The 20,137-nt window shown below is 50.5% G+C and overlaps 4 protein-coding genes across 5 annotated transcripts in view; 1 reads left to right on the top strand and 3 right to left on the bottom strand.

Annotated features, from left to right (window-relative positions):
• The window catches only part of CEP41 (centrosomal protein 41), a 14,932-nt gene extending 8,580 nt beyond the window's left edge, over positions 1 to 6,352 (top strand). For both annotated transcript variants that reach the window (XM_015627631.1, XM_019006662.2), the window contains exons 7-11: positions 100 to 251; positions 1,265 to 1,332; positions 1,828 to 1,942; positions 2,651 to 2,866; positions 4,785 to 6,352. In XM_015627631.1, coding sequence (XP_015483117.1) covers positions 100 to 251; positions 1,265 to 1,332; positions 1,828 to 1,942; positions 2,651 to 2,866; positions 4,785 to 4,930 — 697 coding nt within the window. In that variant the 3' untranslated portion in view covers positions 4,931 to 6,352. The remainder of the gene's footprint in view (positions 1 to 99; positions 252 to 1,264; positions 1,333 to 1,827; positions 1,943 to 2,650; positions 2,867 to 4,784) is intronic.
• Positions 6,353 to 6,940: 588 nt separating this feature from the next.
• Positions 6,941 to 9,929, bottom strand: LOC107204466 (carboxypeptidase A1-like). The gene is made up of 11 exons (XM_015627629.1): positions 9,818 to 9,929; positions 9,549 to 9,630; positions 9,133 to 9,267; positions 8,946 to 9,047; positions 8,746 to 8,847; positions 8,565 to 8,666; positions 8,349 to 8,459; positions 8,069 to 8,159; positions 7,565 to 7,764; positions 7,323 to 7,407; positions 6,941 to 7,208 (listed from the first exon to the last, which is right to left on the bottom strand). The coding sequence occupies exons 1-11, from the start codon at positions 9,880 to 9,882 to the stop codon at positions 7,021 to 7,023; spliced, it is 1,263 nt and encodes a 420-aa protein (XP_015483115.1). The 5' UTR covers positions 9,883 to 9,929; the 3' UTR covers positions 6,941 to 7,020.
• A 669-nt stretch (positions 9,930 to 10,598) lies between these two features.
• LOC107204467 (carboxypeptidase A1-like) lies at positions 10,599 to 18,283 on the bottom strand. The gene is made up of 12 exons (XM_015627630.3): positions 16,602 to 18,283; positions 15,865 to 16,319; positions 13,941 to 14,022; positions 13,469 to 13,603; positions 13,228 to 13,326; positions 12,465 to 12,566; positions 12,083 to 12,184; positions 11,863 to 11,973; positions 11,609 to 11,699; positions 11,273 to 11,472; positions 10,922 to 11,006; positions 10,599 to 10,849 (listed from the first exon to the last, which is right to left on the bottom strand). The coding sequence occupies exons 2-12, from the start codon at positions 15,927 to 15,929 to the stop codon at positions 10,662 to 10,664; spliced, it is 1,260 nt and encodes a 419-aa protein (XP_015483116.1). The 5' UTR covers positions 15,930 to 16,319; positions 16,602 to 18,283; the 3' UTR covers positions 10,599 to 10,661.
• A 322-nt stretch (positions 18,284 to 18,605) lies between these two features.
• The window catches only part of CPA2 (carboxypeptidase A2), an 8,438-nt gene continuing 6,906 nt past the window's right edge, over positions 18,606 to 20,137 (bottom strand). Inside the window, exons 10-11 of the mRNA XM_015627627.1 lie at positions 19,429 to 19,513; positions 18,606 to 18,857 (exon numbers count right to left, since the gene is read on the bottom strand). Coding sequence (XP_015483113.1) covers positions 18,670 to 18,857; positions 19,429 to 19,513 — 273 coding nt within the window. The 3' untranslated portion in view covers positions 18,606 to 18,669. The remainder of the gene's footprint in view (positions 18,858 to 19,428; positions 19,514 to 20,137) is intronic.

Below are 20,137 nucleotides of genomic sequence, written 5' to 3' on the forward strand. Positions count from 1 at the left end.
CTCCTTTTCCTTTCCCCTCTCCCTCTCCTCCCCCCCGCAGCCCCGGATCTGCTCCAGTCCATCTCAGCCCCGTTCCGTGTTGCTGTGCTCCGTTCCCAGCGTGATCAGCGGGGTTGGGGAGCTGGACCTGGAGAAGGATTCCCCGAAGGAAGAGGAGAGCCCAGCCAGGGAGACGCCGTACCCCGACTGTCCCTTCCTGCTGCTGGACGTGCGGGACCGCGACGCCTACGAGCAGTGTCACATCGTGGGGGGTGAGCTGCCACAGCCCCACCACGATCCCTGCATTCCAATTCCCACATTTTGCAATTTATGTTTTTTATTTTTTTTTTATTATTATTTTATTATTATTTTTTATTTTTGTCCCCCAGCTGGGACATCACCGGATTCATTTATGGATCATTTCTAAGAGTTTTATTTCATTTTTAGGTTGTAACTTGAGCTCTTTTAGCTTTAGATAATTTTAATTAATTAATTAAATTAGTTATTAATAATTTATTAATATTTTAATAATTTTAATATTAATAATTAATAATATTAATATTAATAATTAACAAGATTAATACCTTTTTTTGGGGGGAGGACAGGACAAACAGAGAAACGTTTCTCCATTTCTGGATCCCTACACCTTCCCACCCCAGCATTCCATGGTTTTAGTTAATTAATTAATTACATTCATTATTAATATAAATATTATAAATATATTATAATAGTAAATAATAATATAATAATTATAATATAATAATAAATAATATAAAAATATTGTAATAAAAATAAGAAATAAATATATTTCTGTATATAGATATATAATACAAGTATAAAATAATAGAAATTAAATTAATTTAATTATTAATAAATTACTTTGATTAATTATTATTAATAATTAATTAATAATGAAACCAATTTATCATTCCATTAAATATATAATTAATTCTATTTACTATTTTTATAAACATTAATAATTTAACCATTTCAAAATACCCCAAGACAGGAGAAAACCCAAGCACATTCCTTGTGTTTCCATTGGTTTCACCAACACTAAACTCTGGCATTTTGAAACTCTTTTGAAAACTTCAGGTTGTTCAGGCTAATGAAAACCTAAATTCTTTTAATTTCTCAGTTTCCCCACCAAAATTCATCTTCCCAGTGCTTCTCCAGCACATTCCCCCTTCCTGGGAAGGGATGAGCTGATCCCAGCTGATCCCAGCTCAGAGATTTCGAGCCTCTGGATGATTTTTCCCTGGTTTTTTTTCCTTCCATTCTTCAGCTTATTCCTACCCCATCGCAACGTTGTCCAGAACCATGAATCCCTACACAAACAATATTCTGGAATATGTATCCTTTCCATGGAAAATGGGTGGGGAGGGCTCCCAAAATCAACTGGAGCTTATCCAAGCAAAATTAGGGATCTCAGAACAGGAGTTTTCCTGCTGCAGCTCCACTTCCTCCATCCGGATTCCGCTTCCTCCTCTTGACTCCGCTGGGAGCTGCCTGGATTCGGCGTTTCCCAGGATTTTGGCTGCTCCAGGGATTCATCCATCAAATCCTTTGGCTTCCTGTCAGCACCTTGGTGGGATTGGGGACAGCCAGAGGATTATGAAGTGGGATTGGGCTGAGCATTCCCAGGTTGTTGATTCCGAGGGGAGGCTGTGAACAAAGGGGCTGTTGCCATTCCCAATCCTCAAGCAATGCTGGATCCAGCGGGAATTAATCAAGACATTCCCAAGTATGGAGTCTTTCCCTTTCCAATCCCATTTATTTCCCTCTTTTTTTCCTTCCTGAAACATTTCAATATCCTCTTTTTAAGTTCCTTAACGATCCCCACGGCAGAAAAACGCCCATGGGAAAATCATCATCGTCTACGACAATGACGAGCGCTTGGCGAGCCAGGCGGCCACCACCATGTGTGAGAGGGGCTTCGAGAACCTCTTCATGTTATCTGGGGGTACGTGGGGCTGGGAGAGCTCCCCGAGACCCCCTGGGGCAGGGATGGGGGAGCTGGGAAAGATTTGGATTGTGGAATGATGATGGGATGGGATGGGATGGGATGGGATGGGATGGGATGGGATGGGATGGGATGGGATGGGATGGGAGGAAACTGAAGGATCGTCCAGTTCCAACCCTTCCACCATCCCAGGGTGCTCCCAGCCCTGTCCAGCCTGGCCTTGGACACTTCCAGGGATCCAGGAGCTGCTCTGGGAATTCCAGCCCAACCAGGAATTCCCAAAATCCCATCCATCCCTGTGGCAGTGGAAGCCATTCCCTGTGTCCTGTCCCTCCAGGCCTTGTCCCCAGTCCCTCTCCAGCTCTCCTGGAGCCCCTCCAGGTCCTGGAATGTGCTGGAAGCTCTCCCTGGATCCTTCCCATCTCCAGGAGAGCATTCCCAGCTCTCCCAGCCTGGCTCCAGCCCTGCAGCAGCTCCATGGATTCCTCTGGATTCCTCTCCCCGGCAGCTCCAGGTGCTGCTGCTGTGTCCCCAGAGCTGGACTCCATGTGAGACCTCACCTCAGCAGGGCACAGGGACAGAGAATTCCCCCTCTCCTGCTCCCCACATTTCTCCATCCCAACTTCCAGGACCTCCATCTCCACGAATCCCTCGTGTCTTCTCCCTCCTGACCCATCCAGCTGGGCTAACAGCTCCGTGTTCCCGCAGGCCTCAAGGTCCTTGCCCAGAAGATCCCGGAGGGGTTGATCACCGGCACGCTCCCTGCCTGCTGCCAGGTGACGACTCCGGCGGGACCTGCCCGCAGGAGAGCCGTTCCCAGGGCGCCGCCGGCGCGCGCCGACAACAGGTGGAGGTTTTCTGCAGAAGATCTGCAGAAACTGAGGCGGTACCTGGCCGAGGAGCAGCTCCCTTCAGACACTGCCAGTGAGTGTCTCACGTCCACGGGGTGCTGGGCTGGGAAGGTGGAGGGATCCAGAAATGGAGAAATGTTTCTCTGTTTGTCCTGTTCTCCCCAAAAAAAAAAAAATTAATCTTATTAATTATTATTATTAAAATTATTAAATTATTATTAAATTACTAATAATTAATATTAAAATTATTGAATTATTAAATTATTATTAATAATAATTATTAAAGTTATTAAATAGTATTCCATTCTTATTATTAATAAAATTATTGCATTATTATTAAATTATTATTAATTATTATTATTTAAATTATTAAATTATTATATTATTATTAAATAAATATAATAAAAATATTGTTATCTATTTAAATAAATATCTTTAAAATATTAATAAATTATTGATTAAATCAATCTTATTAATTAATATTAAAATTATTAAATTCATTACAAACTTAAATAAGTATAATAATAAAATATTATTAAATTATTATTATATAAATTAATCTTATTAATTGTTAGTATTAAAATATAGAATTATTAATAATTTAAATAAATATAATAGTAAATTATTATTAAATTTTTATTAAATAAATAAAATTATTAATTGAATTAATGCTATTAATCAATATTATTTAAATTATTAAATTAATTATAAACTTTAAGTATCATAATAAAATATTAAATTATTATATAAATTAATCTTATTAATTATTATTTAAATTATTGAAATATTAATAGATCAAATAAATATAATAGGAAATTATTATTAAATATTAAATAAATATAATAAAATTATTAAATCATTTTAAATTAATATAGTAATAAATTTTAATATTATTAAATAAATCATATTAATTATTACTATTATTAAAATTATTAAATCATTAAGAGATTATTAAGTAAATACAATTATAAATTATTCGATTTTTATTTATTAAAAGTAATCTTATTAATGATTATGAAATTATTAAATTATTAAGAGATTATTATTAAATAAATGTAATAATAACTTATTAAATTATTATTAATCTAAATTAATCTTATTCATTATTATTGAAATTATTAAATTATCAATAAATTATTATTAAATAAATACAATAAATTATTGTTAAATTATTCTTAATATAAATTAATCTTATTAATTATTATTTTTAGAAGTATTAATCTCATTTGTCACTGACAGAAAAGCTTCCAAATATCCCTGATTTGGAAAATAAAAAAAAGCAAGATTTGTAAAAAATTAAGTAGAAAGTTTAGTAGAGTGTTTATTTATGTCACTCAAGTGAAAAATAAAGATTTTAGAGGGTTTAATACATAAAGATGGAAGAAAAAAAATGTAATTTTTAGCTCTCCTTCCTTCTTCTCCACAATTCTGCAGTTTTTAAAAGTACAAAGAGTGATTAGTTGAGAGCTAGTCACAGTTTTAATTACATAAGCAGATATAAAAAACTTATTTGTTAATATATGACAACAATACACGTCTATTGTTAATTAAATAAAAATAGATATAAAGATGAAACAGCTGCATGGTTCAAAGCCATTTTGTGCCATCAGAGACAAAGAAAACAAAGTTAAAGTAAATTAAATTTATGCAGAAAGTCTGGAAAAGCCTGCTAAGTTTTGTGATAACATCCTAATTAACAAGATCCTAATGAGCTTTAGAGTTTTCCTCCTGACCCAAAGAACTGTAATAAACAGAACTCCCCATGAAGAAATATCCCAAAAAAACAGCTCAGAGGAGACCGAGAAATCCAAGTTGAAAACGTGAAAATTTGAATTTTTCAAAAGGAAAAATTTCAGGAAGGGACCTTAAACCTCCTCCATCCCACCTTGGACACCTCCTCTATCCCAGGCTGCCTGGACACATCCAGAAATGGCACAACCACAATTTATAAACAATCAATTCCTGATTTAGGATTGTTTTATCCCCCCCAGGTCGCCTCGCCCGCGGCGTTTCCAGCCACGATTCCAAAGTCTCCTCGGCGAGGAGCAACCCCAGCCTCCCCAGCTCTGCCGGCACCGTGGGATCCCTGAGCAGCCGCTCCCACAGGACCAGCATCCAGAACAGGCCCTGGAAATAAACCACAATCCAGGTTTTGGGAATGCTGAGCCCGTTTGTGCTTTGAGGGATTGGCAGGGGAAAAGCAGCCGTGGTGAGGATTTGGCAGCTCGGGTAAGGATGGAATGATGATTCCTAGGAGCAGGAATGGCATCACCTGAGGGGCAGGGCAGGACAGAGGTGATAGAACTGGTTTTGTAGGGGAAGGAGCAAACTGGGACCAGTAGAAACTGTTCCACAAAGTTTTTAGTCCAGCTGAAGGAAATTTTTGTCCGTAACATTCCTGGAGCCGTGAGGGTGAACAGGCCAAAAACCATCTGTGAGCACCAACTTTGGTGTTTTTAGCAGAGATAAAAAGATTCAGCAACAAAAGTGAGAGAAAATCCTGAAGGAGTTTTTTGTTGGGTTCTTTTTTAAAATAAATTATGCTAATGAACAGAAATATCTGTAATAAAGATGTTTTTTATTGCCCAGTTGGTGCTGTGACAGTCGCTGCTATGTGAATAGTTGTGTCTATTTCAAAGTGAGCTGCAGGAGAATAACTGGAATTGTTATTTTTTCCCAGTGACTCCTTTACCAGAGTTTTTTTAGGAGTTTCTTTAGGGTTTAGGGTGGCTGAAGGGAAATTCGCTGCTGCTGCTGCCTCACCAGGGTCCCTAAAACCCAGCTGGGACCTGGAATCTGAAACTGAACGGGGTGAAGGTTTCCTGGAAAACTTTTCCTCAGATTGGTGCTCCTGGATAAGCTGGGAATGCTCTGATTTTCCTCAGCTGCCCTTGGGACACTTTGGAGATGATTTTGGAGGGATTTTACTCTGATTTTTCCATCTGGCATCGCTGAGCCTGGTCCTGCTTCGTTTATCGTGGTCCTGTGGGGTTTGTGTGTATTTCTGGATTTGGTGTTTTTACCCCTTTTTTGAAGCAATTTTCAACACATCCCAAAACCTCACTGGTGATTTTGGGATAATTCTGGTGAAAGGACAAAAAGTAGGAGAAATGGCACAAAATTTCCAGTTTGGCAGCTTAAGACTCAACATCCCTGAGCACATTTATCTTAAATTGGCTCTCTGAGTCTAAAACGAGACAATGCTGATTGCAGGTTCAGTCTGATGAGGTCCTGCTGCTTTGGGAGTAGATTTTTTCCAGCTCCACGAGCTCTTGGAAATGTCATGGCATTGGCTAAAATCCCGATTTTGCTATCCAGCTGTGGGAGACAGATCCAGAATCCCTGGCTGCTCTGTGCTTGCATGAAAACCTGCTGGTGAAAGTTGGACAAAACTGGCCTGAATTGTTTTGGGATCCTCCAAATCCACGGAATCAGAGCAAGGACTGGATGTACTTCCCCACCACCTCGAGGGATTTGTGTGGATTTGGACTCTCGGTGTTGTTTGGAGCAGAGGCTGAGAGGTTTAAGTGTTTAATTTAATAAAATGTAAATTGCAGCATCTGCTTGGGTGATTTCTTTGCAGCTTTGAGAGCTGTGGAGAGCCTGGAAAAGCCGGGAATGGGCAGGGGCTCAGCTCCCCATTCCCTGGGGATTGCAGCAGGTGAGGAGGGGTCACACACTCAGGTTTGGGTGGGAAGTTCCAGCTCTGTTGAGTTCCAACTCCTGGACACCTCCCACTATCCCAAATTGGTCCAAGTCTCTCCAGTCCAGCCTGGAAAACTTGCAGGGATCCAGGGGCAGCCACAGCTTCTCTGGGAATTCCTTCCCAAATCCCATCCATCCCTGCCCTCTGGCAGTGGAAGCCATTCCCTGTGTCCTGTCCCTCCAGGCCTTGTCCCCAGTCCCTCTCCAGCTCTCCTGGAGCCCAAATAAATCCTGCTGAGCCAGAGCCCAATTCCCTTTCCATCCTCTGCCAGAGCAAAGGGAAAACCACCACCTTCCTTCCTTTTCCTGCTATTTTCATGCCCTTTCAACCAATTCCTTTTCCAGGCCACTGGCCCAGCGCACCCTGTTTGTGCTGGCACCAACTCCAGCTCCCAGAGGGTTTTTCCACCCCATTTGGGAACAAAGGAAAACAACCACCAGCTCTTCTCATCCTTCATCCCATTTATTTATCTCTTGATTGCCTTTTCCCTCCTCTCCAGCTGCTCCAGCCCCGATCCCAGCTCAGTACATGTTGTCCCGGGCGTGCTCCATGATGACCTTCAGCGCCAGCCAGGTCTCCTCGGCGGTGGGAACGATCTGCTTGGCGGGAAGCAGGAATCCGTAACGCCCCGTGTCCCGCAGCTCGAAGGTGAAGGAATATTTAATCCCCTGGTTGTAGGTCCAGTCGATGGTTCCTCCACTTGCTTGGTCTGTGGGAGGAAAAAAATGGGAGGGATTCAGAGCCTGGATGGATTTTTTGGGAATTCCATGGGATTTTTGGGCGGAGTGAGGGGTGGGTTTGGGGATTTTGGGGCTGCACTTACAGATGGTGGTGATGATGCTGCCGTACTTGTACTTGGTGCCGTGCAGGGAGGACAGAGCTGCCACGGCCTTGGCGGAAAGCTCGTGCTGGGAATTCAGGGAAGGGGAGGAAAAGATGAGCCAAAGAAAGGGAAAACCACTGGGATCCAGCTTTTTTCTGGGTGCAAAAAGATGCCAGAGCTCCTCCCAGCTTCAGCAGAAGAGCTGCACCCCATCCCAACCCCTCAAACCACGGGGGCCTCACCAGTTCCTGCTGGTCCGGCACCGGGGTCTCGGTGTAGCCGTAGGGATAGAGCAGGAGCTGGGAATAGCTGTGGATGGAGACGAAAGCCTTGATGTTGCCGTGGCTCTTGACGAAGTCCACGATGGATTTCACCTCAGGCTCCGAGTTGGGGTAGGGTCCGTGGTACGTCTCCGTGCAGGGGTTTCCGCTGGCTCCGGCCCCTGCAGAGAAGAGGATGGTGAGAACACAGTGGGAATTTGGGGGGCGCTTCCAAGCCCAAGAGGTTTTCCCACCCCTCAGCTGCTTGGTGCTCCTGGGGCTCCTCTTAGAGATTTGTGTGGTGGCTTTTGGTCACTGGGGGGCATCAAAGCTCTAGTGGAGCCCAAACCCCCGGCTCTGCCACGGAGAGCAAACCCCACCTCTTCCCTCCCAGGGGACACCAATGGATCTTTGAGGTAGATCCAGCTTTGGAGCCTCCAGCTGGAGAGCAGAAACGCTCCACAGGGGCGAGGGGACAGCTCTGACCTCCAAAACCCGCGTCCCAGTTGCGGTTGGGGTCCACTCCGACACAGATGGAGCCTGAGTGCTTGGACCTGGTCTTGCGCCACATGCGGTTCTGGAAGGGCAGAGCCACCTCAGCCTCCAGGGCTGGAGCTCCACAGCTCCTGGGGGTCCCCTTCCCATCCCGTGGAAACGTGGATGAGGAGGCTTTGCCCTCTCAGGGATACACAACACCCCAAATCCCGCTCCCCGGCCCCATCCAGTGCGGCTGTAGGAACCAGGGAGAGGAGATCCAGGGCGGTACCGTGGTGTGGGTGAAGGCAAAGCCATCTGGGTTGGTGACAATCTCCAGGAAGATGTCCATCGTCTCCAGGATGGAGGCCACACCTTCGTTATTCGCGTGATCCTGGACAATCTAGAGAGGACGGAGGTTTGGGGTTCCCTGTCCTCCCTGTGGGATCACCAACCTGGATCCCACAGCTCCTGAGGGCCGGGTGATCCTTTTGGGACGCATCAGTACCTTCTTGGCAAACCAGACTCCGCTGGCCTGGGTGACCCACTCGCGGGAGTGGATGCCGGTGTCGATCCAGATGGCCGGGCGGTTCGTGCCCCCTGTGCTGAACTGGGGGAGCAGAGAAGGGCGGGTTGGCTTTGTCCCCGTCACCACTTTCCCCTCTGGATCACCGTCCCCAAATCCTCACCTTGAGCACGTAGAGGGGACGGTTCTCAGTCGAGCGGCCGATCTCCAGCTTGCTCACCAGGTTGGGGTTCTCGGCCACCAGCATGTCCATGAAGTTGTAGATCTGGGGACAAGGGGGGGTGTGGGGGTCACTCCCAGCTCAGCCCCTGCCTAAGAACAAACTTGTTCCCCCAAAACACCCCAAAACTTGTGCGTTCCCACCTCATCTATGGTGTGGTAGGCCTCATAGTTGAAGGTGTCGGTGCTGAGGGCCAGCGCACGGCTGCTGCGGAGCATCTCCGTCTGCTCTTCATCCAGCAGGGCCTGTGGGATGCGGGGTGTGGGATGAGCCTCATTCCCGCTGGATGGGATCCCACCCCTGCCCCACCTCCCCCGTGGCACCACTGACCTGCACATCCTCGATCATGATGGAATAGGAGACCCCAGTGGCCTCCAGATGGGCCTTGACCGCCTGCAGGCTGCGGAAGGGCACGCGGATGTCCACGGGAAGTCCGAGCCCACGGGGAGCCAGCCAGAAATCCAGCTGGGTGGGGAAAAAGAGAAGGGCTCAGATCCTGCCTCAGGATGCACCCTCCAGCACCAGCCTGTCTTGTTTTTCACCGCTTGGTTCCCATAATTCCACTTCCAGCCCCATCCTTGATTTGCTTGGGGGGTGTAAAATCCATAATCCCACATCCAGCCCCATCCTTGCTTTACTTGGGGGGTGTAAAATCCATAATCCCACATCCAGCCCCATCCTCGCTTTGCTTGGGGGGTTGCCATGGGCTGGGAGGTGTCCCCAGAATCCACCTCCACACCCAGTACCTGCAGATGCTCCAGGTCCTGCAGCTCCTGCACCTTCTGCAGCTCCTCATGGCTCTGGGGGACGACACGCAGCACCTGGTGCCTGTGGGGTCAGGGGGGTGTGGGACGAGCTCCGGCCCCATTAGTCTGGCCTAACCCCACCCCATCCATCCCCCCATTCCAGGGATTTCCCCTGAGCCTTTTCCTTGTGCTCCCTCAGGGCTGAATCAGCTCTTCCTGCCCCACCCAGGGTGTCACCGGTGTCACCGTCCCCATCCAGACCCCCCTACCCAACGAAGGTCTCGGTGCAGGTGGCCACTGCCACCAGGGCAGCCAGGAGCACGGGGAGCCTCATGGTCAGTGGGGACAGCCGGTCTCACATCCCAACAGCGCCCTGGTGCCTCTTAAATCCCATGGGATGGCGGCCCCAGCCCGGCCCCTCCAGCTGTCCCTTTTCCCAGGGCCCTGGGCAGGCTCCGGCCATCACCGGCCAAGGTCAGGCCCCGCCGTCCCCATCCAGGCACTCCCAGTCCCGGCCAAACCTGTCCCAGGAACCGGCTGGGGCCGTGCTGAGTCAACAAGGTGGCACCGGGAGGTGCCAAAATCCCCAGCGCCGGCTGAGGGGAGGGAAAGGATCAGTTTGGGTTGAGAAAGCACAAAATGCAGATTTTCACTTGGGGCTTGGTGAGCTGGATCCCTAAACCATGGTTTAAAATCTGTCCGAGGAAAGTGACATAAAGCTTGGCCCAGGACAGAGGTCAGAGCAGGTGACATTTGTCCCAGGAGCCAAAAATAAGCAGCAAACACCTAGAAGCACCTTGAGAGATGGCCCTGAGGATACCCCACATCCCCCCTTGTAGCCCCCAGGAAGGGATGATGGAGCAAAACCGCTCAAAACCCCACAAATTTGGGGGTGGTTGCCAAAAAAAACCTCATCTCCTCCCATTCTGGCTCCAAAGGATGGGCACTTTGAGCCAAAGTCACAAGGGGAAAATCAACACCTGCAGGGCAGGGAGTCCTTTTTCACCCTTTTTTTTGGGGGGAGTTTAGCATGAAGAAAACGAGGGTGCCTGAAAGCGCTGAATTTCCATGAGGATTTATTGAGAGGAGGGAATGCTGTGGGAGGTGCTGGGGTCAGTATGGATGCTCCAGGACGTGGACCATGATGTCCAGGAGCGCCGGCCACGTCTCGGTGGCAGTGGGGACAATCTGGGAGCTGGGCAGGAGGAATCCGTAGCGCCCCGAGTCCCTCAGCTCCAAGGAGAAGGAATATTTCACCCCGTTGTCGTAGGCCCAGTCGATGGTGGTGCCTCCTGCCATGTCTGCAGGGAGAGGAGCCCAGGTGGGAGCCCATTCCCGAGGGATTTGATGCAGGATGAGGGAGGAACACTCACAGATGGTGTTGGCGATGCTGCCGTAGGTGTATTTCGTCCCGAACACGGCGGCCAAGTCGCTCACGGCTTTCTTGGCCAGTTCATTCTGCAAAGGAACCACCAAAAGCAGTGGGATCTCGTGGATCAAGGGAGATCTAGAGCCCATCATTCCCCATCCCTTCTGCTCTAAGTTTTCCAAAAAAAAAAACCCTTAATTTTTGATGTTTGAGGTCCATCTCACAACCACCCTCCACCAGGACCCAGGAGCAGGAGTTCGATATTCGGGTTCATCTAACCAGAGGAGCAGAGAAGCTCCTGAGATGCTCTGACTTTGCCAGGTGGTCACAGCCCCACGTTCTGGGGCCATCTCACCATCTCCTGGTGGTCGGGTGTGGGTGCCCTCTTGTATCCGTAGGGGAAGAGCAGCATCTGGGAGTAGCTGTGGATGGAGATGACGGATTTCACGTTCCCGTGGGCGCGGATGAAATCCACGATGGCGCTCACTTCCCTCTCAGAGTGGGCGTGAGGACCACGATAGGTCTCGGAGCAGGGATTGCTGCTGGAGCCAGCACCTGGAGCAGGAGGAGATCCAGAGAGGATCCCTCAGGAAAGGTTTCCATCCCGGGGTTTCTCCGCTCTAGCAGAAAGTTTTGGTGTTTTGAGGCACAAACAATGCCTAGCGTGAGGAGCTGCTGGCCAAGGTCTCACCTCCAAACCCAGCGTCCCAATTTCGGTTGGGATCCACCCCGACGCAGCGGGATCCAGCGTTGATGGACCTGGTCTTGCGCCACAGGCGGTTCTAGGAGCACACGGAGAGGAGAGACCGGAACAGAGATGTGAATCCCAACCCCTGCCCAGGCATCTCCAGGGATCATCACTCACTGTCCCACCCAAAAATCACAGACAGACATGGTTGGGGACAGCACTGGGACAAGATCCCCCCGCGGCGTCCCCGCACTCACCGAGCTGTGGGTGAAGGCAAAGCCGTCGGGGTTGGTGATGATCTCCAGGAAGATGTCCATGCTGTCCAGGATGGCCGTGACGGAGAGGTCCTGCCCGTATTCCTCGGCGATCTGTGCGTGGAGAGGAGCAGGAGCTGCCCCGGTGCCCCTCGGAGATGAGGGGTGGGACGGATGCAGGGTGAGGATTGGGGTCACACACCCCAGGTGATCTCAGGGTCACCTTGTTGGCCGTCCAGACACCGGTGGCTTGGGTGATCCATTCCCGCGAGTGGATTCCGGTGTCCAGCCAGATTGCCGGGCGCTTCGATCCCCCGGTGCTGAACTGTGCGGAATCACAGGATCGGTGAGCCTGGAAAAACCCTCCAGGATCACGGAATCCAACCTGTCCCCGATCCCCACCTCGTCCCCAGCCCTGAGCCCTGAGTGCCACATCCAGGAATTCCTTGGACACCTCCAGAGATGGGAACTCCAAACCTCCCTGGGCAGCCCTTTCCAAAACCTTTCCATGGAGAAATTCCTGCCAATGTCCACCCTGATCCTGCCCTGGCACAACTTCTCATCCTGAGTGGGGATTTTCAAGGTGAGGCTTCCCCAGGACCCACCTTCAGCACATACAGGGGCCGGTTCTCGTAGCTCTGCCCGATCTGGATCTTGCTGATGAGCTTGGGATGGTCCTCCACCAGGACGTCCATCCAGTCGTAGATCTGGAAGGAGGAACTGCTGGATCATGAGGCTTAGCCTGGCTCTCACCTTTTGGTTTTGAGGGTATCCGGCACTGGAAGAGCTTCCCTGGGGAAGATCTGGTGCTTCCCTGGAGACCTGGGGCTTCCCTGGGGAAGATCTGGGGCTTCCCTGGAGACCTGGAGCTTACCTGGGGAAGATCTGGGGCTTCCCTGGAGACCTGGGGCTTCCCTGGGGAAGATCTGGGGCTTCCCTGGAGAATTTGGGGCTTCCCTGGAGACCTGGGGCTTCCCTGGGGAAGACCTGAAGCTTCCCTGGGGAACACGAGGTGATTTGGGCTCTGTGCGAGCAGGGAAAGGCACCTCACAAGGTTTTTGGGAAAGTAGAAGGAATGGTGAAGGAAAAAACTCTGAGACCTCCCCCAACACCATCACAACCCTCAGCAGTCCCAAACTGGGCTCCAAGCACCCCCAAAACGAAGCTGGAAATGTCTTCCACAGGGTGGGAGATGCCAGGAGTGGCCACGCTGGATGTGGAAGGTTTCCCAATCTCCCACCTCAGCTAAAACCCCCACCAAGGAGGAGAAAAGGGTCCCAGGGAGGTCTCAGCTGTCACCAAGAACTCACCATGACCTTCACCTGGATGTGACCCCACACACCCACAAAGTTCTGCAGGGAAAGGTACCTCATCTATTGTGTGGTAGGAGGCGAAATCGAACGTCCTGGAGCTCCTCTTTACCCTCCTAGACCTCCTCATGCTTTCCTTTTCTTCATCCAATAATTCCTGGTTAAGAGGCAGAAAAAACCCCCGAGGTCAAAAAAGCTGGGAGGAGCAGGGGGTTGAATTTTAATTCCATCTCTTGATTTCCAACATTTTGGATTTTCTCTCAGGGCTGAGCTGCAGGAGCTCGTCCCATTCCCATTACCTGCACATCTTCGATCATGATTCTGTAGGAAAATTGATGGGAATCCAGGAATGTTTTGACTCCTTGGAGGCTGGGGAAGGGCACCCGCAGGTCCACGGGGTGGCTGGGGCTGTTGGGGTGACGCCAAAAGTCCACCTGGGAAGAAGAAGAAGCTGAGCTGAAAGGGAGAACTCAAACCCATCCACTGAGCTCCCCAACACCTCCAGGGCTCACCCAGGAGTCTCCATGAAGGATCTAAAAAAGGTTTTTTGGACAAATTTTGGGCCACAGATGGATGTCTGGATAGGGACCCACAGAAATGTTTCAGCCCAAGTTGTTTTAAGTGTTTGTGGGGTTCAACAGCCGCGGGTTAAATTCGTATTTATTTGTATGGTTCTAAATGATCCATCTCCAAAACGGGGAGGAAAAAAGGAGAGAGGCCTGGATTCACCTGTCTGTGATGGGGGGATGCTCAGGACCCCTCAGAGCTCACCTGCAGCTCCTCCTGCTCGCCCAGCACCCCGAGCAGGGCGATCTGCTCCTCGTTCCTGGCCGTGACACGCAGGACCTGGTCCCTGCAGGGAGGCAGAGAGCTCACAGGGACGGGGCTCGGGGCTCGGGGGAGGCTGGGGAAGCTCCACCTCGGCTCAGAGGGTTGGAAAATGCATCAATTGTTGGTGTGGAGAGAAAAAAAGGCAGGTTCAGAGCAGCCATGATGGGGAAAGAGCAAGTGCTGGGGAGGCTGAGATGATCTCCAGCCGTGTTTGATCAGCTCCTAAGATGTTGAGGAATATCTTAATTTATTGAGACTTATTATTCAATTATTAGATTCAATCATTATTATTCAATTTATTATTCAATTATTATTATTATTCAATTTATTACTCAATTATTTGGATATGTCTTGTAAGTATGGATGTAATCCCTAGCAGAGGTCCCAATCCAGCCTGGCTGGGCATTCCAAGGTGGGGAAAATGTTCTGTGGGAAGAGAGGTTTTCCCATCTCGGATCCATCCTCTACCTCCATCCTCTCCTATTGACACTCCCAAAACAGCACAAAATTCCTTCACTTTTCCCTCTTTCATCCTCTGAACCCCTCATTATTTATCACTTTAAGCACTCCCCAGGGTGATAACAATTTCCACTTGCCTGTTCCGTGCCTGGAGGACTCGGACAGGAATTAAATCCTTGTGATTTTTCCAAAATCCCTCGGGAATGGGAAGGAGGGAGGGAGGAAAGAAGGAAAGGAAGGAAAGGACCCACCTATCTGGAAGAGGCCCACAAGGATCAACTTAAACTCCAGGCTCTGCCCAGACACCCCAACGATCCCACCCTGTCCTTGAGAGCTTTGTCCAAACCCTCCTGGAGCTCTGGCTGCCTTGGGAATGTGACCATTCCCTGGGAGAGCCTGGGCAGTGCCAGCACCCTCTGGATCAGGAACCTTTCCTGATACCAAACCTGAGCCCCTCTGGCACAGCCCCAGCCATTCCCTGGATCCGCTCAGACCTTTCTGGAAATGAGATGGAGCCTTTGGGAGTTTTGGGTTGTCCTGACCACCCCCCACATTCCGTGCCCCCTTCTCAGCCTCCTTCCTGCACTGGACCGTGCTGTTCTTATCTCCAGGAGCTACGAGCAGGAGCTTTGTCCTGGGAAAGTGTTGGCCTCCCTCCACCAGGCCCCTTCTCCAGCCACATCTTGTTCTTTCCCATGGCGTGTTATTCCCAGAAATCCTTGGTCATTCCCAGAAATCCCTGGTTATTCCCAGCAATCTTTGTTATTCCCAGTAATCCTTGGTCATTCCCAGAAATCCTTGGTTATTCCCAGCAATCTTTGTTATTCCCAGTAATCCTTGGTCATTCCCAGAAATCCTTGGTTATTCCCAGCAATCTTTGTTATTCCCAGCAATCTTTGTTATTCCCAGTAATCCTTGCTTATTCCCAGAAATCCTTGGTCATTCCCAGCAATCCTTGGTTATTCCCAGCAATCCCTGGTTATTCCCAGCAATCTTTGTTATTCCCAGCAATCCTTGGCTGTTATTCCCAGCAACCTTTGGGGTTTTTTTTTTCCCAGTAATCCTTGGGTTTTGTTCCCAGCGATCCTTGGATGGTTCCACAGCCATCATGTTTGAGCCATCCACATCATCCCCTGATCCTCTGAGATTTTACACCTTGACAAAGCTTGGAGCGATGCCCTCAGCGTTCAGCATTCCCAAATTTCTTCCTTTTGCCCCTCCAAACCTGGGCAAAACCAAATCTTTCCTAGTTGGGAAAAAAACCCATTTTCCCAAATTTCCATCCTTTGGGATGTCACCCTCCTGCTTGACCCCGAAGGAGAGGGGTGGGGATGGATCCACCTCTCTCCCCGGATCCCCATCCCAGCCGTGGTGTCCCACCGCCCCCTGCTCCGGCAGGACTCACCCCACGAAGAGCTGCTCGCTGCTGGTCCCCCCCAGGAGGGCGAGGAACACCAGGAGGGTCTCCATGGTGGGTGGGAGCAGAGCCACAGCCCCAAGCACGGGCAGAACCCCCTTGGTGGTCCGGGTTCCCTCCTGGATCTCCTCACCGGGGCCGCATCCGCCGTCCCCGCGGCGTCGGCAGCGACAAACAGCCGTCAGGAAGGGCTCCGGCGAGCCCAAATGTTTGTTTTATTTGGCAAAGTCAACACGAGAGCAGCCAAATTAGGGAGGATCTGATAACGTCTTCCTCAGTGAGCAGGTCCTGGATGAGTGTCCGTGCTCCCAGCTCGGAGCTGCTGTGGGCACGGGCGGCTCCCGACCCACGGGCGTGGGACGGTGGGGACGGCGTGGTCACAGGAACCCCAAAACCACCAGGAAACTCCTCTTTGTTTCCATGAATTTCTTCATGACACATTGCTATGAGTAAGTCAATCATAATTACCATTAGTAACGCACGTGTAATGACAAGCTACTACAAAGTTATGTGCGGAAAAAGCAAGCGTTTAAATGTCGACTTATTTATGATTAATTAGTTTATGCATACGTGTGTCTATAGATAAAGATATATAAAATATAAAAGATATTATTCAAATTATTCATCAAACCATTCCCAGGAGTGGGGGCCACTTGATGGTGGATGAAATCTGACTTCAAAGCTGATGAGAGTTGTGGAGCTCAGAGGTGCAGAGGGACATTCACCTGGGGTAATGCTCAGACAGAAAGGTTCATTTTTGGGTAGAAAATGAATTATTTTTCTGTTTTCGGTGCGAGCAGCGGCTCTGGAGCAGCTGTCAGGAGGTCAGTTTGTCAGAGGTGTCTTTGTTCCCCAGTTAAAGCAGCGTCTTTGTTCCGCAGGTTACAGCAGGGCCTTTGTTGGGCCTTATCTGCGCTGCCCTTGAGCTCCCACCGCGCTTGTCAGGGATGCTCCGGGTTCCTGGGCTGCGTTCCCAGGCTGGCAGCGCCTCCCAGGGCAGCTTTTTACAGCTGACATCCTCTGTCCCCGTTTTTCTCCATCAAACCCAGGGCATTCTGGCTGCACCGAGAGCAGGAGGTGCCGGGCCCTGCTGGGGCCTTGCGGTGCAGAACCGATGCTGGTGGTGAGGTGGTTCCAGGATCCTCCTCCAGGCAGGATTGTGGCGTGGTTGAGGTGGGAAGGGACCACGGGAGGTCTGTATCCAGTGTCTGGATGAAGCATGGTCAGCTCCAGGGACCCACCAGGATCGCTGGATCCCGGAGCCCTCTGGAGCTGGAGGCTGCACAGCCCCACTGGCACCAGATCCTGCTGCTTCTCCTCCTGGTGGAAAGCATTTTCCTGGCTCTCCCTCGTTCCAGCCGCTGCCATGGTCTCTCCCAGCACTCTGTGGGGAAGAGCTTGGCTCTGTTTCCTCAATCATCTCCTTCCTTGGGATGGGAAGGTCCCTGTTAGGTGTCCCCACCCCACATCGGTGTCATCTCCAGCCCATCTCCCTCCTCGCCCCACCACGGCACCCTCCTGTTCCTCTGTGGCACCCTCTGCTCCGACTCCTGACCCCTCTGGAGTCAGGAATCCAGACCTTGATGAGCTCTCCTCACACCAGAGGAGGGGACAGGGCCCCTCAAGCCCTGGATGACTGGAATGAGCTTCCAGGTCACATTTCCAGCCGAGGCTCCTCAGTTCCTGCTCATCCAGCTCCAAGAGCCGGCCGTGTCCCTGGGATTTACCATCCCAGGTTTTTCATCACCGGGCAGAGGATGGGATTTTGGAAAGCTGGGTCAGTTTGGGAAGCAGGTGCCACTGGACAAGGCCGTGAGCAGAGGGGACACGTGGGTAGCACTGGCTGCCCCAAGCATGGCTTTGCTTTCCAAAACAGCTGCTTTTAACCCAAATCCAGCCCATGCTGCGCCTTCCCCTTTTCCTGGCACCAGCTCCGAGTCCGCAGGGTTTTATCGGCCGCATCAGCGCTGTTTGCTCTCCTGCCAGGCTCTCGGGGGTGAGTAACTCACCAGCTGCTGGGGGGTCACAAGACACCGAGATAAACCTGTCAGACTCGATAATCAGCGCAGCAGCAGCAGCCAGCACTAATCTCCGCTCCTTCAGGGCCTCCTGAGCTCTTTAATCCCCAGGAAATTTGCAGGATGAGCAATGGAACGAGGGGCTCTGAGGGATTGGGTGCTGGATCAGGGGAGGTGTCCTCCCATCTCCATCTTCCCTGCAGCCACCTCCACTGGGAACGTGTGGGAGGCAGAAAAGGGGCAGCCAAATCGATGGTGGCGTACGTTTGAGGACAGTGGTCGGGGGCCTGGCAGGGTCCTGAGGCTCGTTAAGGGAAATTAAACTCCTTTAATTAGTTCCATGGGATTGTGCTGGTTAACACCAGGCCCTCTGCACCTTCAGCCTGGAGAAGGGAAGGCTCCAGGGAGAGCTTCCAGCACATTCCAGGGCCTGGAGGGGCTCCAGGAGAACTGGAGAGGGACTGGGGACAAGGCCTGGAGGGACAGGACACAGGGAATGGCTTCCCACATTCCCAGAGGGATGGATGGGATCTGGGGAAGGAATTCCTGCCTGGGCTGGAACTCCCAGAGAAGCTGGAAATGTCCAAGGCCAGGCTGGACAGGGCTGGGAACACCCTGGGAGGTGTCCCTGCCCACGACAGGGAGGTTTTTGTCCCAAAATCCCCCGGGGGCCGCGTCACGCACGAAGAACAACGCATCAAACACCACGGGGGGAATGCACAGGGGGTTTATTCGATCAGCTGCAGCTGCAGAGAGCTGACTCCCAGCCCCGCTCTCAGGCGGATTTGTTCAGCACGTGCTCCATGATTTTCTTCAGGCCCAGCCAGGTCTCCTTGGCCGTGGGGATGATCTGGTTGGCAGGCAGCAGGAAGCCGTAGCGCCCCGTGTCCCGCAGCTCGAAGGCGAAGGAATATTTGATGCCGTTGTCGTAGCTCCAGTCAATGCTGCCTCCACTGGCTTGGTCTGGAAGGGAAAGGGAGAGGAACGGTGGAATTCTGTTTTCCTGCTGTTTGTATTTTGGGGGACAAGGAGGGGGTTTGGGTGGGAACGCTCAGGTGAGATGTGTGATCGGTGGTGTCGCTGCACAGGAGCTTTGTGGCTTCCACGGGGGACAGAGCCAGTGGGGAGAACAGGGATCGGTGTCCTGGGATCCCATGGGGAGGACAGGGATCGGTGTCCTGGGATCCTGTGGGGTGTCCTGGAATCCTGTGGGGAGGACATGGATCCTGTGGGGAGGACATGGATCAGTGTCCTGGGATCCTGTGGGGTGTCCTGGGATCAGTGTCCTGGGATCCTGTGGGATATCCTGGGATCAGTGCCCTGGGATCCTGTGGGATATCCTGGGATCAGTGTTCTGGGATCCTGTGGGGGGACAGACACTATGGGGAGGACGGGGATCCTGTGGGCTATCCTGGGATCAGTGTCCTGGGATCCTGTGGGATATCCTGGGATCAGTGCCCTGGGATCCTGTGGGGAGTCCTGGGATTGGTGTCCTGGGACAGCCCCTAAAAGCTCGGAGTGGCCAAATACTCACAGATGGTTTTGCAAATGGTGCCCACTTGGAAGGTGGTGCCGTAGAGGGAACGGATGGAACTGGCGGCAGCTCTTCCCAGAGATTCCTGGAGGGGAGAGAAGATGAAGGGAAAGTCAGGAAGCAGCCACACTTCCCAAGATTAAACATTGGGATTTCAGCAGAAATCTCCAAACTGCTTTGGGGACGATTCACACCAAGGGCAGTCACAGCTTCCACGGCACTTCTGGGAGGTGCCCCCGCAGGTGAGTTAACTTCCAGAAGGTTCTCTAAGGGTTCATCCGGTGTTTCCCTCACTGGAGTGTCAAGGGAAGGCTCAGGGGATACCAGAAATTCCCAAGCTGGGATCTTCTAACACTCCAAGGTCAACTTGGTGCTCACTTCAACTACGTGACAGGGGTTGGATGGAAATCAGAGCTGGGTTCTTTGTGAAGGAGGGAAAATGGCAACAAATTGCCACAGGGGAACTGAGATCAGAGAAACTTTGGGATGAGCCTGAAAAAGCTGTGGAATTCTTCTTTAGAAATATCCAAACAGTAAATCCAAACTCAGACAAATTGGCTCTGGCTCCAAAGCCCTTTCGGCACAGGACAGAGAATTCCAGAGGCCTTTCCCATTGGAATTACGGTTGTGAAATCCTCATTGCCCCAGAGGTGTTATTGCAGCTGCGATGGTGCCGTTAGGGAGGAGCATGGAAAGGATGGAAAGGCAG

Source organism: Parus major, chromosome 1A (assembly GCF_001522545.3).
Source record: "Parus major isolate Abel chromosome 1A, Parus_major1.1, whole genome shotgun sequence".
NCBI classification, from domain to species: Eukaryota; Metazoa; Chordata; class Aves; order Passeriformes; family Paridae; genus Parus; species Parus major.

Bases quoted from the DNA above. Each gene is read 5' to 3' on its own strand.
- LOC107204466 (XM_015627629.1), bottom strand. From the start codon at position 9,882: ATGAGGCTCCCCGTGCTCCTGGCTGCCCTGGTGGCAGTGGCCACCTGC. The intron at 8,667-8,745 runs GTGAGGATTTGG...CTGCTCCCCCAG, and splicing joins GTCCCCTCTACGTGCTCAAG to TTCAGCACAGGGGGCACGAA. The intron at 7,408-7,564 runs GTGAGGCCCCCG...CTGAATTCCCAG, and splicing joins TGCCGGACCAGCAGGAACTG to CACGAGCTTTCCGCCAAGGC.
- LOC107204467 (XM_015627630.3), bottom strand. From the start codon at position 15,929: ATGGAGACCCTCCTGGTGTTCCTCGCCCTCCTGGGGGGGACCAGCAGC. The intron at 12,567-13,227 runs GTACCTTTCCCT...TCCTCCTTCCAG, and splicing joins CCTACCACACAATAGATGAG to ATCTACGACTGGATGGACGT. The intron at 11,974-12,082 runs GTGACCCTGAGA...CTCCACGCACAG, and splicing joins GTGTCTGGACGGCCAACAAG to ATCGCCGAGGAATACGGGCA.